The following is a 26,897-nucleotide window of genomic DNA, read 5'->3' on the forward strand; positions in this document are numbered from 1 at the left end:
GGCAGATTCCTCGCTCCATCTGTCTGTTCAGTTGTCACTCAGACACACTCAATTCTCACACACTCAATTCTCACACACTCAATTCTCACACACACACACACACACACACACACACACACACACACACACACACACACACACACACACACACACACACAGAACTTTATCTCTCAGAATTTGAATTATTTTTTATTAAAGATTGATGTTTTACAAATGTATACATAAATATTTTGCTCTACACTGTATATTTTTTCTAAATGATTTTATGATTTGGATTTTACTAATGTTTTTTTTACCATTCTTCCCATTTTTTTGCATAACCATTGGAGTTTGCCCTGTCATGGTTTCACTGCACTATACTTGTACTGTATGACCGCATGTGAAAAATAAAGAATCTTGGATCACACACGCACGTACGCACACACGCATGCACACACGCACACTTCTTCAAGGGCTTCATTCTTGCTTCAAGAAGAAAAAAATCACTCAAGATGTAAATTGAGATTCAAGGTGACTAAACAAAACTGTGATTCTCAATACATATTTCTCTCGCCCTCCAGGCAGACACGCCTCCAGGCAATCTGACTCTGACGAGGCAGCAACCGACAGGATTGAACCTTGAACCGCGGGATGTTCTATAGTCGCACCTCTCCACAACATTTTTGCCGCAGGTTTGCGGCGGCAATATTGAACCCTCAAGACATAGTTGTCGAATGAAACAGTGATTTCTCAGCCGCCTGGAGAAGGATGGGTATACGTCGCGAGAAGGGGGGAGCGGGAGAGGGAGAGGGGGAGGAGAAGCCGGACCTACTTCGGAACGAGGGAAAAAACAAATACTGTGACTCCACCTTGCGAGCACGGTCGGACATCTGGATCTATTTGGCCCGGTTTGGCCCATAGTGCTTCCCTTTCTCTCCATGGCTAATAGTTCAAACACTTTCCTCCTCCGCATACACAACAGTACGACAATAGTCCGCCTGCAGATTCCATCTCTTTCTTCCCTCTACCTCTTGCTCCTTCCTTGTTGCTTTGACCGGTGGCTCCGGCACAGCCCTTTTCGGCCCGCTGTGAGCTTTGCAGCGCGGAGAGAACAAGGCGGGGACAGAAAAACAAGAAACCGTAGATAACTAGATCAGCCTTGACCGCCATTTCATGATGTCCCATTTGGTTTGATTGTTCTTTTTGGCCACCGGAGCAAGAGTCTGGGTTTGTCCAAACTCCAGCAGCATTCAGTCACACGGTGCTGGGGGGCTAGGATGGCTATGATTACCATGTCACCACATGGCCTCCTGGGAAATACAGTCTAACTGGTTCCTGTCTGGAGTGAGCCCAGCGAGACTGAAGCAAGAATCGCTGATTTGCGAACTTGCCTTGAAAACTGAAAATGTCCAAAGTTGGGACTGCACTGAACAGAATGAATGGCTCCACTCTGACTGCACAAATCTGAGGTATATCTGTGTGGGAAGAGCTACTTTACGATCTGAAATGTTTCCTGCATGTGGACCACATAACATCCCTTTGCGTGAAAAGGCCGACTGGCAGGGAGGTTGGAGCGGGGGAGTTCCTGTGGAGCTCATATTTATGATTGTGTGATAGCGGATCACACAGTTTCCTACCGCCAGCATCATGCCAAGGCCTCTGTCTGAAAGGGACCCGGCTTTAATCATACGGAGCCATTTCCAATTTAAAATTCTGCACGACAACCCGGTGCTTTTCTGGTGCAATTACAGCTTAAGTGTCATTGTGGCGGTGCCACCACAATAACTAATGGGTAAAAATAAGTATGGTGGTGGTCCTATGATTTCATCCACAACTATGATGTCCCTTCTTCATGGTAACCCAGTGGGACCTGGTCTCTAAGCCACTTCCCTATTGAGAGCAGCGAATGTGTATGTGTGTGAGCACATGTTGAGATGTGTGTTTGGAGAAGCAGGGGCATGTGCAACTGAGTGGTAACCATTACCACACTTCTAAAGCTAATCTGTGAGAGCTCAGAGCAGAGCAGGGATATCAGGCGGTCATGAGAGGGTGAGTGGGTGGACAGGGCTACAGTACAGTAGCAGGGGCCTTATTGGACCTTTTGATGCATATGAGAAAAAAGCATGAAGCATAAAGCATAGTACACATGTCGTATGAGATTAATAACACTGTCATCCAATACAGCGAGGAAGCACGTAAAGAATAAGAGTTACTTTAATCAATATAATTATTGTTAGCGTGTTCCCAGTCAGTGTTTTCTGTTGGAACAAATTGCTGCCGGTCCACGTCTCCCGGAAGATTTCAATGTCCCAGACAAATGGGAGAGATCCCGGTCAAATATTATCCGTGTTTATTGAGCTTAAAGGGGTCGGGCTAAAGCAGGCTATATAAAGAATTAATTCATGAAGGCATGTCGATTTATATTATTTTCACTGAATATTCAAAATAAAATTAGTCCTGTTAGTTAACGCTGTTTTAAAAATAAATAAATGTTATAAATATTACTACTTGAAATCAAATGATTTCCGTTCGTGAACAATAAGTATCAAGTGCAGCTGCTTTAATTTACATTTCACTTAAATACAATTTTGGCAACGATACATCATCTTTCTGCTTCTCCTCAGTTTTGGATGCTGCGCTCTGTCTCCACTGTGTGTGTGTGTGTGTGTGTGTGTGTGTGTGTGTGTGTGTGTGTGTGTGTGTGTGTGTGTGTGTGTGTGTGTGTGTGTGTGTGTGTGCGTGTGTGTGTGTGCGTGTGTGTGTGTGTTTACAAGTGCACCCTGCGGGCGGGGCTTATTTTTTTATACCAGCAAACGTCTTTGGTTAGAGGTGAAAGGTCAGCTTTAGATCGTCCACACTGATTGGCTTTCCGTTGCAACTTGCCGAACCTGGAAATTAGGAGCTCTGCAGAATTTGTCATGGAAATGATCGAGTATTTTATTTCGACATAGAGGAAAAAGATATTGTTATAATTAGCGTTATTGTTTTATCACACATAATTTATTTACTTATTCTAATTGTGCTTAGAGGGATTTATTGTCACCAGGCATTTTGACCAGAGAGATTTTAAATTGTCGGATTTCAACAAATATTTCCTCATCAAAAAGCGGAAATTCTAGATAATGGAAACGCTGGTCCCTGTGTGTGTGCTTACGTCTGCATGTGCAAAGGAAACTTGAATATCTGCAAGCATGAGTGTTAGTCGGTGTGTGTGCTCAACAGTGTGGGTGTGTGTGTGTGCAGTAGAGAAGATAGTAATACAGTGATAATGAGGTAAGAGACACTGTTCTCATACCACGGAACCGTGGCCCATTCCAAGCCGGGAGATTCAGCTGGATGGAGCTGGAGCTGACCAACCACCTTCTCGGGAAAAGCATTTTAATCCCGCCGTGGGCTTGGGTTTCATGCAGGTCAGCGTGCAGATATGTGACATGGTGACACATGTGCGGATTACATATCCTTATTTTAATTAGGAGAAATACACAGGCCATCTCCAACCTACTGCAGGCCATCTCGGGTTACAATAAGGGGGGGGGGGGGGGGGGGGGGTCATATCATCCCCCTACCTCTAACCTTTCTGCAAACCGCTTGAAAGTAATGGCCTATTCATAGACCGATAAATACATTTGTTGACGTTTCATAGTTGCCTGCCGAGACAACATAAGTGATCTAAAGCGGGAGTGTGACTCCAATCTGTTGAGGTACACTGTCTGACCTGCCAGAAACAAGGCGACGACAGAAGCCCTCTCGCCCGAACATACTAGATCCCTTTCTCATACACGCACCGACGTCCCGAACCCACCCACCCACCCTCGGCCCTCCCCAATACGCCTCTCTTATTCATGTCAGGGGGGCTAACAGGTGGCATAAGGGAGTGAGTAAGGAAGAGGAGGAGAGGGGATGGGGCCAAGCTCCCCATCAGCATTCCGGTAATTAAGATTGCAGCCCAGCTATATCAAAACTCTCCAACACAAACAATTCCACAGATGCTCCAGGCATCGGGGGGGGAGGCGAAAGAGCGTGCGCGAAAGAGAGAGGGGTGAGAGAAGAGCTTTGGAGAGGGGAGAGTCGTTCAAATGCCTCGCTATACCATAAAGGGGAGATGTGGGAGGTGGGGGGGAGGCCGCTGACAGAGTGAATGATAGCACCTCTGGCTCTGGGCATCTGGGGGGCCACGAGGCCACCGTGACCCCCGAGATGTTCGTTCAATCACTGGCGTATGAACCGCCGTCACGGTAGTCATTGCTGAGTGTTATTCAGGCAAAGCATCTGCTTCCCCGAAGAGATTTGACATCTGTGAAACCATAACTTAAGCAATCTTTTTGTTGCTGCCATGGCTTGTCTTCAGCCAAATGAAAGATGATGGCCAAATATGGTGACAATATGGTTGACCCTACTGCATACAATACTTCTGAATCGAGTCATACTGTTTTTTGATTTTTTTTGTCTTTTTAACCTGTGATGTCTCGGCACAGGTTAAAAAGAACTCTCTACAACACAGAGTATTTGTGCCATTGCATCTAGGACAGAGTTAGTCTGCAAGTGGACTATAAGTTCTCAACCTGCAATGCAACTCTTTATTAATACTTAAATCATCAACAACTGCTGCAATACCTCTGTCCTGTGGACGACCTGTAGGATGAAAAGAGCACAAGTTTTGTTATGCAGAACCGCCACCAATCCCCCTCTTTGGTGAACTATTTTACCATGTTCGGGTCTATAAACAACTAATCACTACTCCAAGAGGGGGAGAATCACCATGGGTGAGACGATTAAACATAGAAACAAACAACAACATGTACATGGAAAAACATAAACATCGGACCACAACATGTGTTGAAAAACAGAGTTAATTAAGCCCAGGAAAACTGGAACAGCATTTGGGCACATGGCCTCTTCCTGTCATAGTTATGGCAGTAAATGAGGGAGAAAAGGAGAAGGATGCAACCAGGAGGGTGCTGGGGTGCGTTCAAAGCAGGTGTTAGCGGTGTGTGCGTGTGTGTGTGATGAGACCGCCTGTATGTGTGTGTGTGCGCGTGTGTGTGTGTGTGTGAGGTCTCCACTAGTGTGTGTACGTGACTTATCCCAATTGGTTCTGGTGTATAAGGTCGGTATTATGTCGTGGCGCCTCCAAGCAGCGGAAATTTCCCTGAAACCCCCCGAGCTCCGCAGCTGCATAGACACCCCACGGCTGCAGGAAAGCCCCGAGCACCCCGCCCTGCAGCCACAGAAGACCCAGGGCCCCCAGAGAAGCCGGATGCCCGCGGAGCAATCCCCACGCCCGGCCCCGAGGAGCATAACCCAGTCCCAGGGAGCATGAGGAGACCCTGCACCCCAGGGGCGCACACATACAACCCACCCCCAAGTGCAGGCACAAGACGCAGCCGTAGGCGCAGAACCCAGGTCGCGGACACCAGGCACAGACCGCAGCCTGGAGCCGACAGACCGACACCTCACCCGAACCCCCTGCCCCACCGGCCCGCCGGTGGGACCCCTATGCCCACCCTCGCCCGGCGCAAGGGCGAGGCCCGCCCCACCGCACCCGACTAGACAGCACACCCGGCCGCGACCCTCTTGCCAATAGTTTTTCCATTGAGATGTATTCTATTAATAAATGTAACCATGGGGATGTGGTGAGATTATCTCTGTTTTTCCAATTGAGTAATATTATTTTCTTGGCAATTGTTAAGAGCGATCAAAATGGGTTGGTGGTGTTTCAGTGGTGGGTCAACTGAGGAGAGGTCACCGAGGAGACAGTCAGGGAGACTGGAATGCTGTGGAAGAGAAGGGTTGATAGCTGCTTGGTGATGTTGGTCCAGAATGCTAGGATAGATGGCATGAAAGCAGTCATCTCTGGTATCAAGGAAACAGTAAGAGCAAATATCTTCATCCACAAAACTCATTTTGAACATTTTGTGTTCCGTGATATGAGCTTTATCTTTACCTACCATTACATGGTAGGTAAAGATAAAGTGTCATCTGTTTTTAATAAAAGTTTGTATATTCTGGAAAAGGGATTTTTTTAAGTCACCGATATGAGTAAGATGTTCAATCATCGGAGGTGGTTGTAGGATGTTGCTCGTCAATTTGATTTGATTTTTTAGAGACTGCTGTAGTTGAAGGAATTGAAAGAAGCCGTGGCCATTGATATTAGACCTTTGGGTTAAGGTTGAGATGGATAGAAGCAAACTGTTTTCAAAAATGTGTTCCAGATGACTAATTACTTGTCTTTTCCAAGACCTGAAGATTATTGGTCTGCTTTTAACCAGAAAATCCGGGTTGTGCCAGATTGGGGTGAATTTGTTTGGAGATAGAGTGTGACCACTGAGTTTGAGGAATCTCCACCAGGATGACAGAGTTGTTGCAATGAATGGGTTTTTAAAGCAATTATGTTTCCTTGTAGATTCAGTAAGGAATGGGAGATCAGATATTGATAACTCCTGACATTTTGTTTGTTGAATGTCTTGCCATCCATGGCCCAGTTGTTGCTCTGGTTGTAACCATTTCATTATAAATTGAAGATTGTTCGCCAGATAGTAGTATATGAAGTTTGTGGCTGCTAGGCCTCCACAGTCTTTCTGTAGTGTTGCTAGTTTATTTCTCGGTTTCTTGTATTTCCGATAAAATGCATTGATTATGGAGTCTAGAATATTAAACCAATGTATTGTTGGTTGCCCTGGGGTCATTGCAAATATGTAGATTATTTTTGGTAGTATATTCATTTTCACTGTTGCAATCCTACCAATTAGTGAGATGGTAGGTTGTCCCATCGATTGAAGTCTTCTTCAATGGATTTGAGCAATGGAGTAAATTTAAGGGTAAACAAACCTGACAGATTGGTGGAGATATCACTACCAAGGTATCTAATGTTTCCCGTTGTGATGGTTATGGGAAGTTTCTGGAATACAGCATTACAGTCTTCCCCACTGAGTGGTAATTTATTGAACAGTCTGAGATGGCTGAGAATCGAGTCATATTGCAATGGAAAGGAAGGAGTTTGGGAACATTGGTCACATCCGTGACTGTTTGAGAGTTGTACAGACGGTGGTGGTACCTGACACTAACAGCTGGTTTTGGTTCTTTGGTGTGATCGTGCTTTTCCTATACACCGACATCCCGTTGTATAAGTGGAACAGCCGATGCCCACAAAGGTCCAAAAACAGCGGATTTCAGCTTTTATATTAAATACATAATTGCAGACTAACATGGGCCTAACATGAAACAGAACGTGGCGTGGATTGCAAGGTGTGAAAGGAAAAGATGAAGGAGCCTGATGAGGAATTTTCCACCCTTCTTAGCAGCTGAGGCCCCCGTTTTCATTGTTTCTGTGACTGCGGGTCACTACTGTATTGTTTCTATTACTGTACAGCCAAAGGCCGGCCTTTTAACAGACCTAACTCCTCACACACATCATTATAATTCACACAAAAATGCACAGATCTTTGTTTTTTGTGAGCCAGAAAAGAAAATTTGTTGAAAAGCCCCCCAAAACCCAAGATGAAGACATCTAAATGGTTGTTAGGGTCAATCCCAGAATCGTATTACAGAATTCAAATTGAGTTTGGAGGGTTTGCCGGTGATAAGTTGGGCTGTGGCTGGTTTGGAGAGCAGATCCATGTAAACTCTCAGTTCATCCTGGCAGACGCTGGAGATCCTAATCCATTCTGGATCGCTCTCAAATCCACCAACGGGACAGAGCCGCGGCACCATTGCAGCAGAAAGAAAATAATAAAATAAAATAGGCTTCATTATCAGTCTCCTTCTCTTTTATTCTCTCTTTTTCGTCCGGAAAAGAGAAACGACTGGGGCAGCGATACAGATGCGTAAAGCCCCCCATGGGGACTTATTAATGGTGTGCGAGGAGCCACGGAGGCTGGGAGGAAGGAGGATAGGCGGCGGACGCGGTTGCAGCTCGCGGCTTAATGAGGGAAGCCAGCAAGCTCCAACAGCAGAGAGAAGGGCGGAGGTGGAGGGCCAACTCCATCCCTGGAACGACCAAATTAATGGGAAAATCTGAGGGCTGAGGTAATGGGGTTGAAGTCACGACTAAATGAACGCTTTGAAAACACATACGGGCACAGAGTGTGTGAAAGTCGTGGCGGCAGCCACGCCCCGTCACCTTCCACAGAGAGCTGGCTGGGAAGGGAGGTCTAGATCCAGCCTGCCCTCTCACCCACTCTTTCCCTCTCTCCACATCCCATCATTTCTCCCCATTATGTCTTTGTTTTGGTCTAGCTCCATAGCAATCTTTTCATTTTCCTGGGAAGAACACAATGTTCCCATCAAATCGGTTCATATTAACTGAGAATGGGGAAACAGTTATTTAGTCTGCATTATGTTTGGTTTGTCAAACATTTCTCGTGATTCTTCTTTGAATCCTTCACTCTGCTGCACAGAGGGATGCACGGCTCTCTCTCTCTCTCTCTCTCTCTCTCTCTCTTTCTCTTTCTCTCTCTCATCCCTCGCTCGCTGTCTCATGACCCAGACAGCACAGAGAAGGTGAACTGGCTGGATCAATGGGTAGCAGATAACTGAATCCCATTGGCTGGGAAAGAGAGCCAAGTTTGAGGAGTTGTGATTGTGTTTGATTAACAGCAAAAATTCCTGGAACTTAAGCATTAAAATGGTCTGCAAACTGTAATTGTGAGACTGGGGGGGGTTCGTGTAGAGTCTTGTTATGAGTCGTTCAGGGGCACGAGTTACAGAACTACATCTGAAAACATTCAGTCGGAGAGACTCTGTGCTGGCAAACCGTGACAGCATATTTTTATTTTTTTCATTTTTCATTCCTAAAATGCAATATTGTGGTGGCGGACAGCAGCCAGAGGCTAATGTCCACAAGGCTGGTGTTTGGATGGGCAGTGATTAGAGAGCCGGAGAACACGGGTGGTTCCTGGGCGGGAGGCGTCGGGGAGCACAGACTAGAGGTGATGACAAACAGTCGAACTGGACTTTTTCGGGGGCCGAATTAAAGGAAGGAAAAGAGGCGTTTGACGTTTTGGTTTTGCGGAGCTGATTTTATCAGCTGGGGGTCTTTCAGAGACACCAAGGCTCCCCACAGTGCCGGCCAGAGAGCAAAATGTTGGCCCGGCGCCCGCAGAGCCCCCAACGTCTGGATTCGCTATACGCCTCGGATGCTGACAAAGCGGGGGGGGGGGGAGGCCGAAAGAAAGGGTGTTAGGAAGGAAGAAAGTGTGAAAGAGTGAAAGGGGGAGAGAGAGAGAAAGAGAGTTAGTGGAACAGTAGCACAGCCTTAAACCCAGTTGATTCACCACAGCGCAATGCTTCAAGGAGGACACACAGACACCCACACACACACACATACATACACACAAAAACCGAACACACCTGAACACGCTTTCACACCCACGAGGAACCCGAGTGTCGCCCCGTCCATGTAGTTTGGTTTTTTTCTCACCCTCCTCCTGCCCACCTCCCCTCCCTGACCTCACCCTCCCCCCCCCTCCCCCCTCCTCTGGGGGTGTTCACACTGACGTGCTGAGGTGCGAGGTTCAGATGAAAAGCAGAGGTAATGAGGCTGGCATCAAGTGGGACTTTTTTACGATTCCCCCTGCACAACCCTTTTGTTCTTTCGCCTGCGCTCTCCGGAGGGCATCGCGTGTCTTCCAACAACGAGCGGGAGAAGCCGCCCCCCCCGGCCCCAGGGGGGGTGGGGGTCATGGCTGCAGGTGTGGACTCAAAAACACACCCAAATTCATAAACACAAACCGGTGTACTATAAGCGAAAAATGAAAATAGGAAAAGAAATACACACAATTATGCTACTCGCCGGCCATAAACGCTCTCCCACCTCCCAGTATGATTGTGCAGGGATGGATTCCGGATATCCTCCCTAATTTGAACATGAGCTCATGGTGCAGCGCTATGTCAGCTCGGGTCCAAGCTTCAGGTCCCCCAGAGTAATGACCCTGTCTGTCAAAACATCTGCGCAGCAAAATACAGCGAGACGCGGAGGGGGAACTAAATAATATTGGAAGACAAACCGAGGAGAGTTTCCAGACGGGGACAAAAGATCACAATAAAGATAACTGGGGGAATTTTTTTTTTTTCCTGTTGTGTTTTAATGTTTAATGAAGGGAAGAAAGCTGGGAGACCAAACCAGACGCAGTGACCTGATGATTCATGGTGATCATCGTTACTCCCCCAGCTAAAGAATGCACCACAACACACACACACACACACACGCACGCACGCACGCACGCACGCACACACACACACACACACACACACACACACACACACACACACACACACACACCCACACACACACACACACCCACACACACACACATCAACTAGACTCAAATTCTGGACTCATATTTACACTTTATAATTCATGCACTTTATAAATCATTGCTACTTAATTTATGAGATGTCTGCATTCACATGCTCCCTGCGTGCGCCAACCCGATCCTGAAATAGACAAAATGGAAAAGAAACAATGTGACTCGGTTGTGGTAGGGGCGGTGGTAGACATGGTAGTCAAACTGTCTCCAAGCAGGCAGACAGACAGGCACACAGAGGCAGACAGACAGACAGACAGACAGGCAGACAGACAGACAGACAGACGGACAGGGAAGTCCCTCGGCAGATTCAAGTCAATAAAGTCGAACTGTCGGAGCCTCTAGGGCTTCACACTCACTGGAGAGAAACACCCCGGAGTATCAGAGAGCCATCGACCAACTCCCAAATACTCCCAAGTCCAATTTATTTGGTTCCTCCAATTGTCCCTCCTGCCAGTTTATGCTACGGCTGGGAGAATTCGACTAAATCAATCAATCATTCTGAAATTATTTTGTCAAAAAAATATATATTAAAACATGGAGAGACAAAACACATGCATAGCAAATAATAATTTTGCTGCTGATCCCTTGCAATTCCTCTGAAGACCCCTTTGGGGCCATGGACCCATTTTGGGTCGTTCTGTCCTCCTGGCTGTATGTTTGTCTCTCTCGCTCACTCGGTCTCTCTCTCGTATCCACACAGTTCAGTGTCCCCCGGGGCAGGGAGTCAGGAGAGTTCCTGGCAGAAGAATCAAGGATCGGCTAATTATGTCGTCCTCAACAGGGAAAAACACCCTCCAATGGCTTCTCAGTCTGTCATTCTTCCTCAACATTTCCTGTCTTGTTCTCTCTACTGATAATGGTGTACACCAAACAGTGAAGAGCAAATATCATCTTCAGTGAGAAAATCTAAACTGGCAAACAGAACACACCGATCGTGGAAACACACAGAACTTTCAACCCACACTTGCAAGCTCATGCGTACAAGCGCACACACACACGCACGCAGGCACGCACGCAGGCACGCACACAAACACACACACACACACACACACACACACACACACACACACACACACTAACAAAACTGCACACAAAAAGACATATAATCGTGGATGTCAGGGCCTTTAGCTATGGGCCCGGTCCCTGGCATATCAGTGACACTGGGGATCAAAAGTGTCAGCATTTTCTTGACATTTGTTCCGCAGCAGCGTGAGTGTATACACAGATCCTCGCTCAATCATTCCCACCTGTCTCACACACACACACACACACACACACACACACACACACACACACACACACACACACACACACACACACACACACACACACACACACACACACACACACACACATAAATAACTTCTATACTAAATGGTCAGACAAGTTAACAACTTGTTTATCTGGGGTTGGGTGGTGGGGGTGGGGGGGTTCTCTAAAATGTCCTCAAATGGATTTCCAGACTGACCCCTTAGAGTCTAAGGCTTAGACCCTTTGATTCCACTGATTAAGCCTTAGCACACAGACATATATACACGTTTGGCCAACCGTCCCATCTGCTCAGGTTCTTCTCAGCCAATGTGGAGGCTCCGGGGAGGGTGTCCAGCCTTGTGAGATTACTCCTGATCTGATTGGCTGAACCTTGCAGGAAGCCAAAAAGCCATCAGAGGCAAACTCTCTGCTCACACCTGCCCCCTTCCTCCCCCACAGTAAGCGTATAATATACCATGTAAACTATGTAATCAATTACACATGATGTTGATGTGTGTGTGTGTGTGTGTGTGTGTGTGTGTGTGTGTGTGTGTGTGTGTGTGTGTGTGTGTGTGTGTGTGTGTGTGTGTGTAGTTGGTGAAGACAGGAAGCCAGAGGACAGGTGTATCTTTGAGGATTCACATACTGAATGTGTGTGTGCGTGTGTGTGTGTGTCTGCATTGTTGAAGACAGTGGTTACATGGACATGGGGAGATGGAAAAAGCGAGGGGAAGAATTTCTGTTACAAGTCTCTCAACCGTCGGATGGGACATATTTGTTGATGTAAAAACGGTGAAGGGGGATGTCAGCAAAACTGCAACGGATAATCAGTATGTTTTGATGCTAATATTTAAGGTAATCAAGTGATTGGTTCTTAAAGTTGCATTGTTGTGGATATATTACAAAGTAGAGATTGTGAGATGCAGCAGCTCGATGATGATTAAATGTGGTGAGTGTTCATGGGGGTCACACACATGACATGAAGACTCCCATACATGACAAAGCACAGTAGGACCGTTTGGGCTGTTAAAACAAAGACGGGCCAATGAAAACACACACACACACACACACACACACACACACACACACACACACCCATCTGTATTCACTTTGGCATGTCCTTTTGGCAAAATCTTAGCAAATCAGCATGTGTGTTGCATCAAAGAAACATAAAGAAAATGAAAGGAGAAACTTGTGGCAAACACACACACACACACACACACACACGCACACAGACACACACATACACACACACACACACACATTCGACACAGAAAGATAAAGGATAGCCAAGGACAGGTTTCTCATTATGTGGACGGATCTCCAGTACAAAGTGAGAGACAGGCAGATGGGAGTCCATATGGGGAATAGCAGCCACATCGCGAGAGATTGCGGTCGCAAAATGAAAGAAACATGTCACCAGCGGAAGCCGGGGAAGGAAATCAAGGTAGAGAGGAGACAAGGAACCAAAGGGATCCACGGATATGAATGATCCGTCGCCCTACTAAGTACGTACAATACCAGCGGCATCGGCCAAAAATTCCATCCTAGTGACTTAATTTGGTATCTGAAACACTTGCTGCTTGACGTTCCACGCAGGCAGCAGGGAGAAGAGGCAACAGGGATTGTCCTTAGAAGGCCCTGCGAATTGATGGGATACTAACGTCATCACTTTTACACCCAACCCTGCAGCAGATTATTTTGTTATCGTGCCGTTGTTTTAATTTCTCTCATCCATCTTGATCGGTATGGTCAACTGGAACACCTGACCCGCATTCTCCAGACAGGCCCAGACATGAGGTAAGGAGGGACTCAGCCGAACCCTGATGAAGCGGTCCAATAATAGGAAGGAGTAGCGAGGACGTGATTACTTCTATTTATACAGCCCGCGCAACACAAAGTCCACAGTGTTGATAGAACGCGGAAAAATATTGCGAAAGTCAGTTTTATGAGCATCGGAAGAGCGGGGGGCTTTCCGGAGATTAGGCAGTCGCATGTGAAATCAAACAGTCACGCTCAGTCGGTTCATTTCATGTACAATAAATTTCACTTCTCAAATCATTTTCCTACTGGTCTTCAAGGTAATGCTCTCCACGACAGCAATGGCTAAAAAAAAATCTATTTCTCCATTACAGCATTTTGTTAATATCCCACATAAAGGGTTTTACACATCCAAGACCGCAGAGAAGGCTGGTGCGGACAACCCACCCCGACTGGACTGTGATCCACAATGAAAGCTGGGGAACACATTGTCTTTCCGTCTCATTGCACGGCACCCAAATTCCGGTTGCACCGAAAACATTCCAAGAATCTTACCAATCTTGTGGGAGAGTATACTCGAGGGGTTTTTTTTGGGGGGGGGAGGGGATAAATAAAGAAATAAAGAAAATGCCTGTTTCGGAAATATCTCAAATCAAATGACTCTGCAATTAGCAGTGGTAGAAGGAGGGAAAGCAGAGTCCCTGTCTGATTTAGTTTAGCCCAGAAGAAAGCCCTTTGGCAGGCTGGGGCTGGGTAGACCACGCCAACTATGTACACCAGAGACTCGCGTATCCAAGACTCCAAAGACGTTGAAATTAATTAGTCCGCCAAACAGCCATCTTTGGCAAAAATTGCGCACATTTAAAATGCATTCTGTACTTTGCACGATCCCTGCAATTTCCCTTGTGGACACATACAGCACAGCTTGAAGCGTTTAACCTGCCAACAGGATTTCACAGAGCATTTCCAAATTCTTGTGTGTGTGTGTGTCCGATTTTTTTGCAAAGGGCACGCATCGACGTGCACTGTTTGTTTCATTTTCGAAAAGCTGCCTCGCGTGGTTAGGAGGTCCCAAGGGGCGTGGACTTGCTGTCCCCCAGGGCAGAGGCAGTTCATGGCAGACCTGAGTCCTGAGAGAAGGGCCGCTCGACCCTTTTTCCCCTGTCAACCCAACTGATCCCTCTCCAGATACTGCCGCAGCCAAAGCCACAGAATGGAGGAGAGAAGGGGGAAAACTCAGAGCTATGCCCATTTTCTAACAGTTACATACTTGCCTGAGTGCCAGCGACTATGACCCAGGAAAACGGGTTGGTAGAACCTTCTTTTTTATTATTTTCAATTATTTCAGTTTTGTTTTTACAAATGGAGGGCATATAAACATTTTGTGCAACCAGTAAAATAAATAAAACATTGTTTAATTTTTTTCCACTGGCGCCTTTAGATTCAAATAAAGGCTAAAGTTCAGCCATTGATCAACAATGAAAGCAACCACTTCATTGTGGATTCATAAGTACATTTTGATTACCCTCGAAACATTTTCCACTGCATTAAACCTATTCTGGCTGTTGGGGAGAGTTGGAAGCCGGCACCTGGGGACCAACTGTAGTTCTATGGCCAGTGCTTTGGTCAAGGGCAATGGGGAGAACATGCAAATTCTACATAAAAAAAAAGGCCCCAGTCGGCCAACCATGTTCCATTCGGGTTAGAAACCTTCAATAGCGCTAACCACTGATCCACCGTGCCAACAAAGTTTGGTCAACCATTCTACCTAAACACCAGCGATTTACTGAAATAAAAAATTCACGGCCCAAATGTTGAAAACCCTGTTCCCAACACCCGACGTGGCAAGTTTGCCATTTGCGACAACCACTGTACGGACTCAACACTGTCCCCCTCGCCCCTCCACGTCAACCCCAACAAGGCATCCATCTGCTTCCTCTGAAACTCACCTTGAAAGGCGGTCGCGTGGCCCGAGATGAGGTAGCTGAGTTCGAAGCTGTAGGAGCGGATGTGCTGAATGGTTTCCCGTTTCACGGCGAGCTTGTAGCTCTCCTCCATCTTCCGGGTGCAGCAGGACGGGCCCTGGTGCTTACACACCAGCAGGTCCACATCTGGTTTGGGGAAAAGGGAGGAGAAAACACGGTGGTTTGCTTCAGCTTATTTCAACCTCATTATCATCTGTGTCACATAAACATCCGTTCCCCGCACGAGAAATTGATTCGAGGTGTCAACGATGAATTGAACGCGATTAACATAAATTTGAAAAAGTTCTTGTTCTGGCATATATGTGTCAGTGCACCGCTTCTGAAACTTTGCGCCTTGAATCCACAAGTGTGTTTTAAGGGGTCCACGAAAAACGTGGAAAATAGGGGCCCGTGATAATAAAAGCTTTGACAAGCACCATCTGAGAGGGACATTAAATAGAGTATTCTCTGCGATTAGGAATTCCAGGCATACCACCCAGGGAGCGAGCGGCACACAGCATGCATACTGGGTTATTGTATATTATTATATATGACTTTGTACTGACTGAGTGAGCACAAATGGTGTCCTAAGCATGCACATAGATAGACTGGCCGTAAATCCAAAGGGAGACAGAGACAGACACTGTGGGTGGGTGAGAAAGTAGAGCAACAGGAATTCATCCATGCTTCCTGTTATAAATATGTCCCGCGCTGTAAGTCTGACTGTCTCGGCTCATGTGCCGCTACACGTGTTGACAATGTGCCTGTTACCCCCGGTGTGCATGTGCCATCATACATGCCAGCGCGCATGCCAAGACTCCTTTGCCTTTGACAATGCAGATCCACGCATACTGCAGTCCCTCTCTCTTTTTCTGACGCAAACACACTTTAGTTTTCCATCAACAAGCGATGCTTTAGCAATTCTTAATGCAACGTGTACAATTGTTTCTAATACAATCACCACGAGAATAATCTACGTAATTCCATGAGTAGGGTTCGCTCAAACTACCGACTTTTCACCGGCTGCACATGCTGCACAGGCACTGTCATGACATCACCGGCTGTGCACACTTAGCATTGGTTATAAAAAGTGCAGTCGGTGTTACAAATGAATTATAATAACCACGCGCATACAAAAACACAAACAAACACACACATAAACAGTTGAAGTGAGATGCACGTGGACACTGTTTTAAATGTTGTTTTTTAATAATGTAGAGACTTCCGATGATAACCCCATCCGAGTAGGAGAAGGGATTGGAAGTGGGCGGTTTGAGGCAGGTGGTGTAACCAGAGCCCAAAGCGCGGCCTTGGGACACGCCGCGAGACCGGTGCCTCCCAACCAAATCCATCCGTGAAACACAATAGGACTGCATTCTCGATTGCCTGTTTCGGTCCCCTCTCCGCCATTTGCTTGGTCCGGCTGACGCTTAATTACCCGATGACGCTCCACTTGTCCCCGCGGCAGAGCCGGAGCGCTGAAGTCATGACTGACTGCGCCGCACCGTTCAGTCCCATCATGTCTACCGCGTGCACCAGGCCCTTCTGCGGCGTCCAAATCGTTACCGTACCTGCTCCACTGCCCCATCTGATGTCAGGACAAAGCCACGTCACCACCATGGAATTTCAGTTGGTGATTAATTGTCATGGAAATAATTGCGGTTAACAATTCAATTGTATTTTATGTTCATTGTACGCCACTATAATAGTGTCATACACATCCACCTTAGGAAGAAAATTTGTGAATCATAGACATTTTGGAAGGCAGTTCATCTGCCATTTTGACATTTTGATGGAAACATACTGTCTGATTGAATAATCCTACAATCCTACTAAATGATTGCGATGACCTCAAATAATTGTGATTGCACCATTATGCGATAATTGTGATAGCCCTGGTTACTTTAAATTGAAGAAACGCCTCTTCTTCGTAACCGTAGGGCCCCCCGCGCCTCGCCTCGCCAGTATTGACTTTACATGGTCACCGTTGACTTTCTACCACCGTCCCTGACCCCGTCCTCTGCGCCGGCGGGGTCTTTTCCTCTCCTCTGTTTGTCATCCCTGATATGAAATTAATATCCAGGGTCTCACAGTGGAATCCGGCCCCGGCCTCTCAGTCCCTCGTGAGTAACAGCACGGTGTAAGCGATACTGAGGGAGTCAAAGCCACCTAAGCAGACAGGACAGGCTGACTGTGTCACACATATTCCACGGCGCTGATTGGAATCATGGCTGCACTCACACATCTTGCGCTCGCACTGGGTCGCACGAGTAAAGTGCACGCTTTGCCCTGAAAAACCCCTTTCAAATGATATGTTTTCCCTGGCTGGAGTTGGACTGGTTCAAGGTTGAAGGTTAAAACAAAAGCCCAAAATTATATGAAATGAGCTTTCTAAACAATCAAAAAGTCACAGATCTCAAAAAAAGAAAAAAAGAGGTCAAACTTATTGTAACCCCCGACATATTGTGTGCAACTTAAGTACAGTGTAGTGTAGTGGGTTTTTTTTAAACTGGCTCCGGCTACTTTCCTCGGGCATAATGGTAAACTAAGTTGTTTTTATTGTTCGTATTTGCTGCCAAAGGAATCTAAAGCTGTGTATGCACCAACATTTGAAGAAGCTGACCTCGTGTTTAAGTTCAAAATAGTGATGAGAGATACCCAAGGGTGGCGGATACAAAACCAGGTTCGTTTCTTTCATTCCTTCTTTATCAGAGTAATAAAGGATGAACGCTCTAAATCCTCTTCCCCCTCCTTCCCAAGTGGGGAACACCCGAGGGGTGATTCCTCCCGTTTGAAAGCCACGCTGTCCTTCACAGATCTCAACTTGCTAATCACGGTTTTTAATCCATCGGTTCCTTTTCACTGCGCGGGCCAAAAGCCGCTTGGGTCTTGAACTCGCGACGTTTCAAACGCAACCCGCCCCGACGCCGCGTGCTGCGGTATATTCATGACTGGGAAGTTAGACAAACTGCTGAAGAGGAAATGTTGTGACTATCCTAAACACACACACGCACACACACACACACACACACACACACATCTCAGCGTATAGTTTGGTTTATATGCGCCGCTTGATGTGGAGTGCAAATTCTGTTTTGACTTCAAGAAGTGTTGATGACTGGGAGGCGGGGGGCTTCCTGATGTTGCTGTGTTGATATTTTTTTCGGGAACAGGAGTAACTTTGTTAGACTTCGTGAGCAATTAATGCAGTTGGGGTTGGTTCTCTCAGATATTGCTTCGCTCGCCCTTCTTCTTGCCCCAGGAAACGGGCCGGTCTTTGAAGTCATCCCGTCCACTGGACTTGCAGGGTATTTACTCGGTATTGATTCGCCGGGCTCAGGATCGACCGCCGCCGAATGAAAACACGGTTCAAACAGCCCCCCCGAGATGCATAACTGCCCCCTTTTTTTTTTGGACGGCCCTGAGTCGCTTCTGGAATGTTTGGCTTTTGGAGACCTGCCCACAGTGATTGGCATTGGGTTCCTGTGCCACACTATGTGGGAGGGGTTTGGGTGGGGTTGAAAGGAAGGAGGACGAGGATCCGGTCGCAGAGGAGCAGCAGCAAGCGTCCACACAGAAAGCTGACCATGGGCAAAATTATAGCAGAAAATACCAGGATACAGTACCCGAGCAGAATCCTATCCTACGCTCTTATTTGTCCATTATATATTTATATGTATGAAAATATATAAAAATATACAAGATTGACTGGAATATGAAATCCGGTGGACACTTAAAAAAAAGTGTCACTGGCTATAATCAATTCCAAATGGTTCTCCCCAAGTCTCGCAGACCAAAGTGCACGTAACAATGTTAATACTCTGGGCCCTAAACTGTAAAAATAATATTTAGATTTGCTAAAATATCTTTCCTCAATTTTAACAATTCTGGGCATCATAAAGTATGCTGTATCATGTGTCTTCCATCAACAAGGGGTTGAGTTAGTTATGCAAGATTAACACAGTAGCCTTTAACTGTCGGTTTAACTCATTTTGGGTGAAGATTTTTTCCAAAGCTGAACAACTGAGCTCAACCTTTCACCTTTTACTGCGCTTCGCCATGACAAGTTGAAATGAAAGGTAAACATTAGGGCTGTCTTATTGGCACATCATTTGGCAGCACATACCGTAAAATCAGCTATCCAAATTCTAAACCATTATATGGGAGAAAATGGTTTTTCGAACCCTTAAAAAAAAAAAAAAAGAAACACACACTCTTTAAGGAGCTCTAATTTGTGTTTGGAGCAAGAGGTGTGCGCCACGTGCATGCCCCCTCCGTGAGAAAGGTCAAGTTTTACTAAAATAACTGCAGCCAATCAAAGAACACGCTCGGCTTTGAAAGCCTGCCAAACTATTTAACGCTGTAACTGGTTAAGGATGTGGCGACATGTGATAACATGCTCTGTTCCCATTCCTTTACCATTAACACATGACCCCGCCCAAATTCACCCTACGGATTACAATAGCTCAATTTCTCAGTCGCTGTGTTTTAAAGAGCTGTTAATGAGGCGCTTAATCACAGAACGATTAGATGGCGTCGCAATAGCCTCGCATATCTGCTTATCCAATTTTTTGGACCTTTATACAACCGTTAGTTCCAATGGAGTGATTTGATTGGTTTTCCATGAGTGCTAAAGTGCGGCATCACAGTCGGGACTTTTATGACGCGCTTCCCTGCTTCACTCCGTCTGTAGACGGAAAGTGTTCGACCATGGGACATTGAAGGAACTATCTTTGCGAACCAGCAACAATCCCACAACTGGATCAGGCTGCTGTATAAGAGCAGTATCACACTCTGACATACACCAGCTCTCCCTCCCGTGTGATGTTGTTTAAATGAGTGTTCTGTGCAGAAAAACCAGACCCCAGAGCGACCGCTCTCTCCGAACCCACAAAGTCGAATCTGAACCATGAGGCAGGTTAGACGTGTCTGTCTGAGCGTCTCTCCACCGGCTTGGATGAATCTCCACGGGCCGGGCCAGAGACATCCACGTCCCTCTGTAATCCCAAATATGGAGGCTTTGGCAGCGCACCACAGTATGCAGCAATCTCGATTTTTAAAAAGTGATCACAGGATAGCCGGCTTCAGACCATTGATTTCCCGGTCTCTGATAACCGTGAATCTGGACGTAAAACAGCAGTTTATCAGATCTGGCCCAAAGGCCAGTCACTGGCTGTCTGGAGAGACAGGCGAGTATTTCAGTCAGGAGACAGTTTGATTTAGACACATATTATTAAAAACTGCACCCTCTTTATAGGCCCGTCATAAACACCAGTTTTAGCATGCACTTTGAATCAAGCGGATTGAAGGCCTGTATTCGCGTGATTTATTTTCAAACTGAGAAGCACTACCCAGCACTGTCCAGATTCTTTTTTGTTTCGTTTTTTTTCCGGCGATACAGCCGACACAAGAAAATGTGATCGTCAGGTGGATAATTCCAGTACAATCATTGCAAAATTGTAAACATCCGTTGTTCCCAACATCCACTACAGTATGTGTGATCACCACCACACATCATCATCATCAATGACTTGATCACCATTCCCTACAGTAGTAGCACCAGGATAATATAACGAAAGCATATATGATATAAAACCTACCATTGATAGTGCCCACAGCCTGTTACGTTCCCTGACGTCACACTGCTCAGGTGCTTGAAGAGAAGTCAAGTATGAAACGCAGCGCTGTCTTCTGAGACCAACCCAAAAGCTGTAAAAACAGCTTTAGATTTGCCACTTCACATTTCAATGGTTGTTTTGCTTGGAATTTGATCTGAGAGCTCAAATGGAGCAGCGTAACTGGCACACACACCAACACACAAACCAGATCCTTCACCCTGTGTCTCGGTCCTCTAGCCGGTCGGTGCTTAGAAGACAGCCTGCGCCTCACCCCGAATGATCCTTCCCGGAAATCATCATTTTAAAAAAGGCAGCACAAGATACCGGACAAAACATGTCAAAGAAATTGGATGGAGCTGGAAGCGGTTGTGGAAAGGCAATTAGAACGTATTTCCACTTCCACAGCCACATACCTTTCCATATTAAATCACTTAACTGCTAAACCGCCGCACAACTACAACGGACCAACTGAAGATGAAGGAAGACATGGTGACGCGACCAAGAAGCGACCTCTGGGTGACGTGAAGGTCGGAGGTCATGCAGCGAGGGGCTCCCGCGCTCTCATCAGCGCGTGTGGTTCTTTTGTGCCGTCCCCTACCGTTCCCCCACCGCGTCACGCACAAAAACGCTGATCGCTGGAGGCACGCGGGCGATGCTCGGCGAACGCTCCGCAGCCTCCGGCCCCTTCCGCGCCCGTTTGCTGCAAACGCTCGCCACGCAGCAGAAGTGCTCGCAGAAGGGCTCGTGCTGGTGACATCTTCACAAGGCGACCTTCTCGGCCCCGCCACCCCACCGCCCCCCCCCTGCGATGGAATTGAAATTGACGTGCCCGGTTGCTCGAGTCAGACCCTGCCCTCGAGGCCCCAGACAAACCTATGAAGTGGTTTGGATGCACCTGGAGGTATGCTTCCCGCTCAGCTATCTGGTGCTCGTCTCCCTGCATGTGGGCTCGAGCGCGGTGACACTTAAGGCGGCACCGGGGTACGCCAACGTCTGAGTTTGAAACATTCGGCCGAAAATGGTGAAAAACCAAAAAGTTCATTTATTATGGAAAATTCATCGCGGATCATGATAGCACAACGCCTGTGAACGCCTGAAGTTCACTATACCTGGCTGCTCTATGGAAAACTATAGGTGCACTTTCCCCCAAATATTCTAACGCGGTTTTGAAAATAGAGAACATAATAATAAAATGTCAATGTTACAAGGTGTCCAAGGCATATAATTGCCCCACTGGGTTTGCAGAATAAAATGTCAAGTGACAGAGCATGAGCTCCATGAAGCATGAAGCCTAACCTATCGCCAGAAACTTGTGCTTCTGATATACACTAAATATAAAAGCAATGTTTATCCAAACCAAATATTGTGTCCTGAGCATGCAGGCGTTAAGCAACCTGCAGGTTATACCCCGAAAACAATGCTCTTTTTTGACGGTGAGAGGGGGACGATGTGGAGTCTATTGTAAAGTTTCTGGACCTGGCCCGGGGCGTACGCACTTGGCAGGAGCGTCCCTGCGCTTGTGTGCCATTGTCAGGGACTTCTGAAACATGACCACCCCATCCAGCGTTAAAGGTCGCGATGTCGTACGCAACAAGAATTGAACAGAATATTAAAAATCTACGGATGAGTCACCCTTGCTTGTGAGATTGAGTCATTCTCAAACTGCTTTCTGTGAAACTGCCTCAGCAGCAGCGGAGCAGTCGCCTGCCAAAGGAAATTAGCAAAAATCACTTCAGCGCTCCCAAGGGACCTCTCGCATGACAAGCAGCTGGTTGGCATGCACAACAGCTCTGCTCGAAAAAAATATATATAAATAATGAAAAGAGGGGTTCATCATTTGGGCCAGGCATGTTTTGAATTATGAATTATTTTACCAAATTGTACTCGAGCTCTTCTGGATTTGATTGTAAATACACAAGTTATGACAAGGGAACTAAGATTTCCAAACAGTGGATGGTCCGATGCGAATGGTCCAAACTTCCCTAAAGCCTTGAGAGAAACAGACCAGACCGGACTACGAGGCTGTATCACCACTGAGCGACTCTGAAAAGCAATATGATACGGCAGTGAATTCATGGACCTATATCTCCTCACTGCACATGGCTCAGCCATTTTAAAATAAAAGGATCAAATAGTATATGACGTTGTTTGTACCTCAGTATTATCAATCGAGTGTTCTCTGACGGAAGCACAGATTAGGGAAAAATATATTGATTTGTGGGATTCAATTCAAGTCTAAGTTTACAATCGTTCAATATCAGATCGAGACATCTGTGTATTCACTTCCCATTGGTTTAGTTTTGTATTGGGGTTTTTTTTTTATTATCGGTGATGGGTTAATATCCCTGAGCCCCGAATTGGTCAGACCTGGTCTAAAGAACAATGGTGGAAAGTAAGACATCACAGAAAATAGTCATTTTTAAAATTTACTTAAGTACATTTACACACACTCTCTCTCACTCTCTCTCACACACACACACACACACACCCTCTCTCTCACGCTCTCTCTCTCTCTCTCTCTCTCTCTCTCTCACCTGTCCCAGGTGTCTCGGGCACGCGCTGCAGCGGATCGATCTGCCGCAGCTGGAACGCGGTCCTGACCTCGTGACAGCTGTATCCCTCCACGTCCACCACCGCGGTCCCCGCAAGCAAAGCCGCGGACACCATCCAGAACCACCCGCAGGAGGAGCTCACGCGTGGGCACGCTCCTCGAGACATGGTCGCATCTCACTCCCTCCGGGCGTCCTCGCTGGCCGCGACTGACCGGCTGACCGACTAACCGACTGACCGAATGACTGACTGATTGACTGAGCGCGTGGAAATAACAAAATGGAAAGGCACGCGTGGAGCTGCGGTGTGGAGCGATGGGGAGTTTCTGAACATCTGACACGCGTGGGTTTTTGTTTTTTTTGTTGTTGTTGTTTTTTTTTTTTTTTTTTTTTTTGCACCGGACCTTCACATTATTGGTGGAGATGAGCAGTGAGCACCCACTTTGGGGAGTCGGGGTGTTCTCCTGCAGAGTGGGCGCTTCGTCCACTGTGGGTGCAGCCCCGTCCCACTCCGCTCTGCAGGGTGGGGGCACGCCCCCTCCTACTCCGTCCACAGCCTGTTTGAATGAAGACGCGCTGGTTTGTTTTTCATTTATAATTGATCTGAAGTGATCTTATGATTGACTATAATGTAGCCCCCCGCCCCCCCCCCAAAAAACATTTTTTTTTGAAATACAATTATTAATGAAATATAAATAAATAAAAATCCAAAGATCGAAGAGGGTGAAAAGTCCTATTGGCCTCAGCAGCCTGCAGCCACACCTCTATGACACAATATATACAAGCACAACGCACTTTATCTTTTATAATAGAACAATGACAGTAGAGAAGCATGCATGCCAAGAAATACACACCTAACAGACAAGCTGATTCTGCGAAAAACGTTGAATAATGAATCAACGCTAAGATGAATTAATATTTTAGCCAATATTAATTAAAGATGCCAGTTAAATAATATACTATACTTAAGAACGGTTAGGGTGATTTTATGACAAGTCTGAAAGGGACAACAATTTGGATTATAGACAATGCATACCGATTCATGGTGATAATCGGGGACTGAACAGATGTGTTCAACAAAACCGGAAAACACCAAGGACAATATTCTTATTCGATTATAGAATTAATAAATTGGTGCACGTTGGGCTGTTTGTTCAATACACTTTGCTGCTATCTAGTGGCGAAGACAACGACTGGCAGCCCTATAGCCTGTCCTGTACCATTTATGCTGTACGACATTTAATGCAACGTTACTGTCTGTGTTTAGCCATAAACAATATATATCATCCCAGTAATACAAAATAAATAAATAACTCACTAAATAAATAACATACCATGTGGGAGATTTGGTATATTATTATTATTATTATTATTATTATTATTATTATTATTATTATTATTATTATTATTATTATTATTATTATTATTATTATAGTTTGAAACCATTGTTATGTGATGTTAGCTCATTTTATGTTTTTTCTCATTTGATTAATAAATGACTGTCGGGAGGATTGTTTTAATTTGTTCCAGTTTTATGTTCACACAAAAAAACAGCATAGCATGAATAACAAGAACATGAATGCCATTATTTGCTCGGTACGTAATTTCTCAAAATGCTCTTTGGGATTCATTCATTTTCCGTCTTTTCTTATGCGACAATGGCAACCCCGACTCCTGTGAGAGGGATTGTTCTCCTTGAACAGATGGAAACAAAAATAAATTAATCTTTTCATTGGCTTCGAGACACGACACATTCCAATCACTGTGTTGGTTGTTCACTTACATAGGTAAACCTTTGTATTAAGACCTTGATTTTCTATTCGAGCGGCTGCTTCTTGTCACAGTGGTTATTTGATATCCCCCTATATTGCGATGATTTCCATTTCATTTTAGACCCAAGACGCTACTTGAAAAGTAAGTGAAAATAAACGTTGACAGGAACTTGAGCTTGTGCACCAACAAAACAAGAGGTCTGGTTTTAAAAAAAAAAAAAATAGAAAGTAAAGGCCACACGCAGAAGGTGAAGTGATGGTCTAGGCACTAAAAATGACACACATCCACTCCATCCAATATATGTTTCAACCCACGCAGGTAAAGGAACACTTTCATTCAACAAATAACACAGTGTGGATCGAAACGATTAAAAGGGCATAAACTACAGTTACACTACAGTACAGTACTGCAGGTCCTACTATGCTTTGGGGGTTATTTCCACTAATTGTTATCTAACACTTACACAGTTAAGTGATAAATACTCCCGTCGATAAGTTACGAAACAACATCCATTTCTTAACAGACACTTCTGTGGCCCTATTGTGCGGTCACGTTGCTTTTTTTATCCGAGGCTCTATTTCCGTCTCGCAGGTTCCTGTGGGACCTTCTTTCCAGACGGTTCATTGGTTGAAGATGCTATTTGTGGCTTGTTTGAACTCACTAGGCCTATTTTTCTCGCCTTTCATGGGAACCCTCGGCTCTGTGTGGCTGCGGAGTTGTTCGTCTCCGAGTTCTTTCCCTTAAAGAATTTATTGCACTTTTGACTGTGTGTTAAATGTCAGTGTTAAATAAGAGTTTGTTCTCCCCTGGCCTCAAGGCTTCTGACATATTCCAATGGACCCTACTTTATTGCAACGTTTGATTTACTGGATCAGCATTTGATTTAATCCCAGGGTGGCTATGCAGACACTGTGTGATTCTTTTCGGAACCTCTGAGCGCAGGTCGAGATCCTTATAGATCAATTTTCCACGGGATCAGAGTGTCACCATCTACTGTTGGCTCTTTGCCTGGATTACATCTTCTCCCTTGTCTTCTCCATTATGCCCTCATCTTTTCAGGAACGAATTGGGAAAGGTGGTTCACGATTAAATCTTAATAAACGTTTTCACTCCGATCCTCCACCAATGATGGTTGCCTAGCGCAGTGGTTCTCAACGTAATGATAAGCACTGTTAGAGAATTTACAATATCGATGACTGTTTTGATCGTAGTTTCAGTGATAGCTCCAACTATTATAGACTCTCTATCATATCTAACTATTTTATCAAATGGGGCCTAATGCTGATCAAATTGACGTTAGAAAGGTTGATAATCACTGGCCAAGCTCTATCATCGCGACAGGGTCTCCGAAGTCATGCGCTAACCTCTAAACCTCAAGGGTTCTCCAAGGGCAGTACAAGGTAGTAATAGTAAGGCTGTAATTGCCGGTGCCGGTGTCACATGAGATCGCTGTACAGTATAAGAGTTAAAAGTTCTCATTTCCCTTGACAAAATGACTCATTCCAGATTGTTAGTTGATGAGTTATTAACAGAAAATCAGCATCATCACAGGGTTCAGGGTATGAACCATTTTTTTAGATTTTGCTTTTGTTTTAACCAAAGTGGATTTTTGAGTGAAAGCGGCGACTGAGCGATACTGAAGTCATTTGCCAGACTTTAGACATTTATGCCCATTAGTCCTTTCAGCATGGATTA

The 26,897-nt window shown here is 45.8% G+C and overlaps 1 protein-coding gene across 2 annotated transcripts in view; it reads right to left on the bottom strand.

The window, feature by feature from the left end:
• Positions 1-23,949, bottom strand: part of LOC307237563 (glypican-5-like) — a 101,934-nt gene extending 77,985 nt beyond the window's left edge. The window contains exons 1-2 of one of the 2 annotated variants that reach the window (XM_080010302.1): positions 23,415-23,949; positions 15,248-15,409 (exon numbers count right to left, since the gene is read on the bottom strand). In XM_080010302.1, coding sequence (XP_079866428.1) covers positions 15,248-15,409; positions 23,415-23,598 — 346 coding nt within the window. In that variant the 5' untranslated portion in view covers positions 23,599-23,949. The remainder of the gene's footprint in view (positions 1-15,247; positions 15,410-23,414) is intronic. The other variant, XM_080010303.1, reaches the window with a different exon arrangement.
• Between the last annotated feature and the right edge of the window lie 2,948 nt (positions 23,950-26,897).

The sequence above is a fragment of the Zeus faber genome (assembly GCF_960531495.2).
Source record: "Zeus faber genome assembly, chromosome: 12".
Lineage (NCBI taxonomy): Eukaryota > Metazoa > Chordata > Actinopteri > Zeiformes > Zeidae > Zeus > Zeus faber.